At 45.1% G+C, this 8,251-nt stretch overlaps 1 protein-coding gene across 1 annotated transcript; it reads right to left on the bottom strand.

Moving 5' to 3' along the window:
• Nucleotides 1–637: 637 nt before the first annotated feature.
• LOC102520356 (mamu class II histocompatibility antigen, DR alpha chain) lies at nucleotides 638–5,387 on the bottom strand. The gene is made up of 5 exons (XM_006180524.3): nucleotides 5,212–5,387; nucleotides 2,935–3,180; nucleotides 2,207–2,488; nucleotides 1,736–1,901; nucleotides 638–1,046 (listed from the first exon to the last, which is right to left on the bottom strand). Exons 1-4 carry the CDS (start codon nucleotides 5,288–5,290, stop codon nucleotides 1,747–1,749), a joined length of 762 nt encoding a protein of 253 aa, XP_006180586.2. The 5' UTR covers nucleotides 5,291–5,387; the 3' UTR covers nucleotides 638–1,046; nucleotides 1,736–1,746.
• Between the last annotated feature and the right edge of the window lie 2,864 nt (nucleotides 5,388–8,251).

Genomic DNA, 8,251 nt, shown 5'->3' with positions numbered 1-8,251 from the left:
GTGTATAATTGACTATATCTAATATTTCTTTAAATTTCATGAAGCATATCCACAAAATAGACTATATACTATGACTGTAAAACAAATCTCATAAATTTCACAGGATTAAAATCACACAGAATATATTCTTTGACTGCAAGCTTATTAAATTCCAAATCCGTAAGACTGAGGTAATGCCAATCCTCAGGGTGCAATATCCTTCCTCCTCAAGTCTAAAATGCGTGGTGTTGATATGCAAATTCTGTTATGTATATGGATGCTCCCGTATTCTGCTTAGCTCTCCACTGCCATCTGTCTCACCCATTATCAGAGGCCTACCTTAGGGTTTGAGATTCACTCTACTGACGATCCAAATAGCTCACTGATTTGGAGGCTTAAGAACCCAAATCAGATTGTGAACCCACTGCTAAATTGTCTCTGAACAAATAAACCCTACTCTAGGGTTTTCCAGATGAGGACTGGACCTCAGCAACTGGATTCTTGCAGACTCTCTGAATGAAACTGAGCCCTAATGAATTGGGATATTTCTGCTTAATTACAGAGCTTATGAGATACATTCAACATTCAAATATCTCAGGATGGAAGGATCACATATATTCCCCAGCCCGTGTGAAGAACTGGCTCAGAAACCAAAAACTCCACTTAAGACCCACTCAAGTTTATTGCATTCAGAAAAATCACAATCACAGTTGGAAGAATCTCCAAGTAATAAGTGTACAGGGGATGCCCCCAGAGAACATTCAAAAGGCTCCATAGCAGAGAAAAAATCCTATGGGATCTATTCCAAACAGATTACATGGTGCTAATAACAAGGCAGTGAGAAATGGAGGAAAAGCCAATACAAGAAGAAGCAGTAGACAGGGAATAACGGGACACTGGAATTTGGAGACTGAAGAAGGCGTCTTTACTCTTGGAGTAGCTAAGGGCTGGAAAGTCCTGAAGGATGGTTGTCTTCACTGAGGTGAACAACTGGAGTATTGCCAGGTTTGTAAAGCTATTCAAGCAGAAATATCTTCACTGATCTTCTCTCTACCCAGATCCATTACCTGAAGGAAGACACACATAGTTACTATAGAGTTTAAGATGAATATTTTGAGCTCTTACCTTCAGATTCCTTCCTCTTCACTCTTAATCCTTCAACTCTGGGAAAGCCTCTTAATATTTGTGATCCCTAGTAAATACAGCATTTCCAACATGAACTGCTCTAACCTACCTTCCAAGCAAGCACAAGTGAGCATACCAGGCTTCACCTTTTCTTAGACCATCTGACATCATTTTTCAGATTGGAGGCAAAAACAGGCATTGGTTTCCAAGCGATTTCCATTTCATACTGTGAATCTACCCTACACCCCAAAGAGCAAAGCTCTGGAAATGCTTCAGAATTGATGTCCTGTCTTAGGAAACATAAGCCAAGAAATGTCTTAGTCTTGAGGTTGTCTTTCCCAGATCATGGGACTCAGAATTCTAATGCGAAACAATTATTTTAGCTACTGGAGATAATTCCCAAGACAGAGGGTGTGGTCTTAGGTGCACATGTACGGAAGGGGTGTAGCACCATGAATCTTTGGGATACCAGATGATGCCAATGTCTGATTCTGAACAACAAAGATAGTTCAATAGCCATGGCTTTTCTAGTCATTTCCCCTTCCCTTAAAGGTATCACATGCCCTTTCCCCAACTCTGTTTCCTTTCCTTGAATCACTCCACATATGTCTTCTTCTGACATCAAACCTACCTGCAGGTGCCTCACAGAGGCCCTCGGCGTTCAGCAGCATTGCCTTTGCGCACGCCCTTGATGATGAGGGCGGTCCCAACAATGATGCCCGCCAGAGCCACAACCAGGCCCAGAGCACACACCGTATTCTCTGTGGTCTCTGGGAGGGGAACTGGTGCTTCATACTCTGGGGAAAAATAAAACAGAATACAGAAGTAATGAATGCAATAGGGAGCAGCACTTAGGACCAAATATTGGGCACTTAATCAAAAAATTGGGCACTTAGTCAAAAAATAGTTTTTCATTAATTAAATAAGAGGAAGGTAGGATGATGTATTAAGGGAATTACAGATTAGAAGTGGGGAAAGCTGAGCAGTGGGAGAAGTCCAGGAGGAGGAACTGGAGCAGTTGTTATGAAACAGTTAGGGGGTTGGGGTTCCAAAGGACCAGACCCAGGCATCACGAGAGGAACTGCTGAAGGCTGGTTCTCACCCCAGTGCTTGAGAAGAGGCTCCTCCAGCCCCCAGTGCTCCACTTTGCAGTCATAGACGTCCTCGGTTGAGGGCAGGAAGGTGAGATAGTGGAACTTGCGGAACAGGTGGTCATCCCTGGGCAGGAAGACTGTCTCTGACACTCCTGTGGTGACAGGTTTGCCATTTCGAAGCCATGTGACTTTGACCACTGGTGGGGAGAACTTGTCGATGAAACAGATGAGGGTGTTGGGCTCTCCCAGTTCCACGCGGGTGTTGGGGAGCACAGTCACTTCTGGAGGCACTGGGGGACAGGTGACAGAAATCAGCCTTCCCTGCTTAGGCCTGCCCCTCTCCCTTCCACTGAGGCTGAAAAAGCAGTTGAGCTTGTGCCCTAAGAATCTGCGCCATGGTCTCAGATACCCAGCTCTGACACCCTCCCCATGAACAGCGACCGATGCTGAGGTTCAAGGTCTCCAAGGACCGCATTCTTGGCTCCCCCAGCATGGAAGCATGGATTCAGGCAAAGACTTTATGAGAGACCATGGGTGGCAAAGACAAGATGTGAGCACACCCAGAAAGGAACAAACTCATGAAGTTCTTGGGTTGGTAATGTGAGAATTTTGGGTTTGCTTATGGCAAGGTCAGGCCCCTGGAAGGGCAAGTCAGTCACGATAACACAACAGAGAGAGCTGAGCATCTATCTAAAGCTACAATTCCCACGTCTAGGAGGGCAGCAGAGAGAGGTACCATTGGTGTTCGGGGTGTGGTTGGAGCGCTTTATCATGATGTCCAGGTTGGCTTTGTCCACAGCTATATTGGCCAATGCACCCTGAGCCTCAAAGCTGGCAAAACGTCCAAATTCTTCAAGCCGCCAGACCGTCTCCTTCTTTTCCAGATCCACGTGGAAAATCTCATCACCGTCAAAGTCAAACATATACTCGCCTGACTTGTCAGGGTTCAGATAGAACTCAGCCTGGATGATCACGTGTTCCTCTGAAAAGACAAGAAAGGGAATTAGGGTAGGAACCAGGAGAGAGAGAGGGAGGACCCAGGATGTGAGGCACAAACACGTGGGCGGGAGTGGTGGGAAGAGAGGTCAAGTGGAGTGGAGGAGTGAAGGAGAGCAGGGCTGTGCAGGAGGAGGAGGCCGGGTGAAGGACGTTCGTGTTGCTCAGAGGTGGAAGTGGAGGAATGAAGGGGTGACGCAGAGAGTGTGGACACAAGAGCTGAAACACCCAGAGTCTCATGAAGATTTTGTTTGGCTCCATGTTACTGGCCAAGAAATGATTTCCTCTTTAGAAATCCAGCAGCATCTCCTAAAAGAGAAACGTTCTCTCTTGACCTAGGAATTAAATCACTTAAACCCGAATTCCAGGGCGTCTCTCAGCACTGTAACTCTAACAAGAGACAAACACTGTTGAAAAAGACTGGATTCGGAACTCTGGAATCAAAGTAAATCTTGAATTTTCATTCAGCTACTTATTTACCTAATGATCTTGAGTAGATTACTTTATCATTTATGTAGAAGGATGCTTTCTCACTATATTCTACTGTGGTTTTGCATCTACATTGGGTTTGTTTTTAAGATTAAATCAGACTAGTTGTAAGTAATTTCTTAGCATACCATCAGGATTATAACAAGTACTTTAGGGTCAGAAACTGCTTTGTGTTTAAGGACCAGATCCACGGAATATATGACTGGAGCTTGCGGTACCCAAATAATTAAGTCTGAGACCTGGTAGTGCAGGAGAACACCTACTTTCCTGGGTCCGCACCCGCTCCGTGCAAGCCTCTGAGGGAAGGATTCTGTTGAGGTTGGCCTTGGCAACGTTCCCTTGTATCTTAAAGATCTTTAAGTTGAGACTGTCATTATGGGACATACTCTATTATAGTTGATAGCGAGAATAATCTATACTTAAGGAATAATCAACTTGAAATAAGTTACAATCGAGGAGTTTGCAATCAAAGGACTCTTGCAAAGGGTATTCTGTGGTGCATGTAAATGAGAGGTAGATTTTAAAATTTGACTCTATATTAATAAACCTAGGGATTTTTTTAGCATTTGCAGCTATAAAGACACACACACACACACACAAATATTCTAACTGACTCTTTCCATTTCCAGGAAATGGAAAGCTTCCAGGGAAGCTATCTTTCCCGGTAAACACCCTCACGTATGGCTCTTTCTGGGCAATACAAACCCACAACTGTCAGCATGGGTCTCGGAGCTGGGTTATTTCTTTACTTATTTCCAGTCTACCTGCCCCCTTCTTTGGGGGTCCCTCTGGGTGAGGAGTGTTTTTTCACAATACATCTTCACAGTGGCACATTTGCTCTGGGGATGGCACAGAATAATAGCAGACCCTCCACTTCTTTACTCTTCCTGCTCTCTTGGGAACATTATTTAGTGACAATGACTTAAGATCATTGTAAGATCCACTGTAACCGGGGCTGTCACTGTCCCAAGAGGCAGTAAATTAAATGTGACTCATATCAGCAGGCCTGCCTTTCACCCTCCCCTGGATCGGCGGTTGCTTTCTGGTGACTGTCCTTTCCCGTGATCTTCAGTATAATGTCTGTGCTCCAGACATGCTGAGAGGAGTCACAGGCTAAAACAGCTGAGAACAGGTGCCAAGAAATTCTCATATTTTTTTCTGATTTAACCCTCACAAAATTATGTCAGGCCTTTCATTTTACTAATTTTCCAAAATGAAAAATTAAAGTGCAGGGAGGTAACGTGTTAATGCCTGTCAGAAAATATTTCCCCTCAAGTCTGGTTTATCTCCAAGTCGATGGGATTAATCAGTGTCTGAGTTTCGCCCCTAATCTAAGCTTCACTTACTCCAATTTGTGGTGAGGAAAGAACTCTTCCAACTACAACTTACTTCAGTTCTAGATTCAGACCCACATAATACCCGTTACATTTCTCTTTCACTCCAAAGACTATCTTCCAAATGTTCACAGCTCATTTCTCTGATGCTCTCAGAGGTTACAACCCCTAGTTTTGATTCTCTCAGCACTTACCTTTGATAGCCCATGATCCCTGAAGTCTCATCAGGACCGTGATGAAAACTCCTAGGACTGGGACCCCAGTCATGACCATTTTCTTCTTAGGTGCCTTGATGAGGGTCAGTAGAGTTTAGAACAGGTGGGTCAGAACAGCCAGGAATACAAGAAAAGAGAATGTAGGGTGTCATAGAGTCTGCTTAAAATTTAAAATAAGTTGAGCTGCAGCCAATCAGAAAAATCTTTGGAGATGACACATCTGTTGCTAAGGGAAGGACTCTTGCAAAGGGTCCAGGAAAGGAGACAATTTGTTCATTCAAGGAAAAGGAACTTCTTAATCAATCAGACAAACTCATGACCAAACAAAAAAGACCAAAAAAATCGAGTTTTCAAGAATGATTAGCAATCACTCGCAGACTCTTCCAAGTTCTAGAAAGAGACATACCTGAAGCACATTAGTGACAGGAGAATCAATGGAAATGCCCTAAGGTGAGAGTTAATGGCAGGTCATGCCTCTGTGCTGTGATCGCTGGGGAATTTATTTAAGGGACAAGTCATCTAAAAAGAAGGCAAACTGTTAGGCTATGAAGAATGCCCAAATCTTGGCAGTACTGAGTGACGGAGCTTCACTTAAGATGCCTCTTATTGCTTCAGGATCCTCCTCCAGTGTCCTGGACTCCAAGGTGGCCGACTCTGCCCAAGAGCTCGGGGTCCCTGGCAGTTCACCATATTTAGAGAACGCTGGAGGAGAAACTGAGTTTCAACACTCCCAAAGCTGGGGAGGGATGAGAAGCTACACAGTGGAACATGGACAGTGGTTACCAGAAACAGCAGGCTATGAAGGGGGACCCTCTTCCTAATTGCTGTCACCTAAAATATGACCAGAGATTGGAGACGACTGCTGGGCCCACATCTTATCTGAAGACTCAGATAGACGGATATACAGAGTAAACTGGGCAGAGCTTATTTACCTGGAAGACTGGAGATGGTGACCTGCAGGAGGGCTTTATCATTACTTCCTCACATCATAAATTATAAAAGTTCTGATTCAAAGAGTTTACTTTGACATTCACTATTGAGAAGACTGAAAGTTAGGACACAGTGACCCTCATGTTTCTGAAAATGTAGCAAAACAGAAAGGAAAATGTTGAACCATCCATAGAAAGGGCTGGAATCCAAATGCTTCCAAGGAAGAGACTTGGCAGGGAGGCAGCTCATGAGACGGTGAGTCCACTGTTTAGTATCAGTCATGGCACATCTGCTTAGGGTGAGTTTTCCACACTGTTTTCTGCGCTGCTGAGGTCTTAGCCTGCCCTACCACTCTGCTCACAAATTATAAGCACGAACACTCTATACATTGCTGATTTTCTGATTGTATCGAAGGGCTTTGAACATCCTCCGATACTGACTTCTAGATCACTGGGAGGCTGCAGGCACAGTTCTGCCCTAAAATTGTTGAAGAATGTGTTTTCTGGAGGCAGCGGGATGAGCCAGATGAGAGTTCCACAGTGTCAGCCTCTGTAGAGAGTCTGAGTCTGTGGTTTAGACTTGCCATCTCCTCTTTCAGAGGAAAAACCAAGTATAATTTTTCTATGTTTTCCCTTTGCTGGCTGCCATAATGCCTCGTTCTTACAAGATGCTCAATAAACGGATAGCAAGTACACATCTCTGTATTTTCCATGATGAAACGGCACCTTCAACCCAAGGGGTTGCTCAGCAACTTATGATGTCATTTAGACCTTAACGCTGATTGGTCCTCCTCATGAGATTACTAAATTGGGGAGTCTTTAGAAGAGACTTTCAGTTCCCCTTCTCGGCGATGGGAAAGAAGTTTCTCTTTGGACACTAGTCATTGTTCCCTGTTTTCTCCTGACCTCCAGCTTCCTGTGCGTTTGAGGGAATTTCTGAGGACACCTGAATGAGGCTGCCTTGGTGTCATTAAAAGGGGAGGAGCCTCTGTACTAGTCAGAGTTCATTCAGGAAATAGAAATCCCTGAGGACCCTCTAAACAAGATCATTTATTACAAGTCTTCCCTATTTCAGGGAATCTAATTAAAACTGTTAGGGAGTCTAGAGGAGCGCACGTCAGTGCAGACCCCTGCCTTTACGAGGTCGGGACCCACAGGGGCCCCTGCTGACATCACGGCTGCTCCCAAGCCCCAAGGGAAGGGATGTCTTGGCAACACAAGGCTGCTGCCAGGATTCCTGTCTATGAACCTGTGTGTCGCCTGCCTGGGAAACCTGCAGCCTGACTGTGCTTCCTGAATCCCATAGTACTGTTTCTCTGGCAGAATGCAGGCCCCATTCAGAAACCAGAGGCAGAGAAAGCCAGGGAAATGTAACGTTCCTACCTTTATTCCCTACTACACAGACAAGACCATAGACGTGATGAAGAATTTTTTTTTTAATTACTAAATGCAAGTATATCTCTCCACCTCTATGTCTACTTCTGTCTCTGTCCCTGTACTGAATCTTCCCTCAGCTCTCTCTGTGTCTTCCCATAGCACTAAACCCAGAACCAGAGAGGATGTTGCTTTGGAGTAGCCGGTGAGGGCTTGGAGATGAGGTCGCTCTCACCTGGACCCAGGCCATCTGGGCCTCAGCGCTTGGTGTTTGCATGGTTTGAGTTCTGAGCACCTTCCTTTGTCTTCCCTTCCCGCCTTTTCCCTCCAGCTCAGAGTCTTCATGGATCTCCTGCTGAAGTCGTCTGACCAGAGGAGCTGAGGGCAGATGGATCTAGGCATTTCCTTCCCAAATCCCCATGCAAGAAACTCCTCTTGTTCTGTTTCTTTTCTCCTCCTCCTCCTGAGAGGGGCCAGAAGTCGGTATGTGAAGAGATTGATGTCTGTGAAATAAAAACTGCCAACTGTGGCATCAACAGAGAAGCTGGGCTGCTGGGCCTTCCCAGGATGCCGGGTGTGAATGAGCTGGTCCACGGTGTCTGGGCTCAGCTCTGCCCTGGGAGATGAGGGTTTGAGAGTTTGATTCGTTTAAAGTACTGTTTTGTTGTTGTTGTTTGTTTGTGTCAGGAAAACACATTTGTAAGAGGAACAAATCC

This window comes from Camelus ferus, chromosome 20, assembly GCF_009834535.1.
Source record: "Camelus ferus isolate YT-003-E chromosome 20, BCGSAC_Cfer_1.0, whole genome shotgun sequence".
Classification (NCBI taxonomy): domain Eukaryota; kingdom Metazoa; phylum Chordata; class Mammalia; order Artiodactyla; family Camelidae; genus Camelus; species Camelus ferus.
The sequence above is the reverse complement of the archived record's forward strand: the minus strand, read 5'-3'. Positions and strand labels throughout refer to the sequence as shown.

Coding starts and splice junctions, on each gene's coding strand:
- LOC102520356 (XM_006180524.3), bottom strand. CDS start 5,290: ATGGTCATGACTGGGGTCCCAGTCCTAGGAGTTTTCATCACGGTCCTG. Junction 3,181..5,211: donor GGGATCATGGGCTATCAAAG/GTAAGTGCTGAG, acceptor TTGTCTTTTCAG/AGGAACACGTGATCATCCAG. Junction 1,902..2,206: donor GCCTCTTCTCAAGCACTGGG/GTGAGAACCAGC, acceptor ATTTTTCCCCAG/AGTATGAAGCACCAGTTCCC.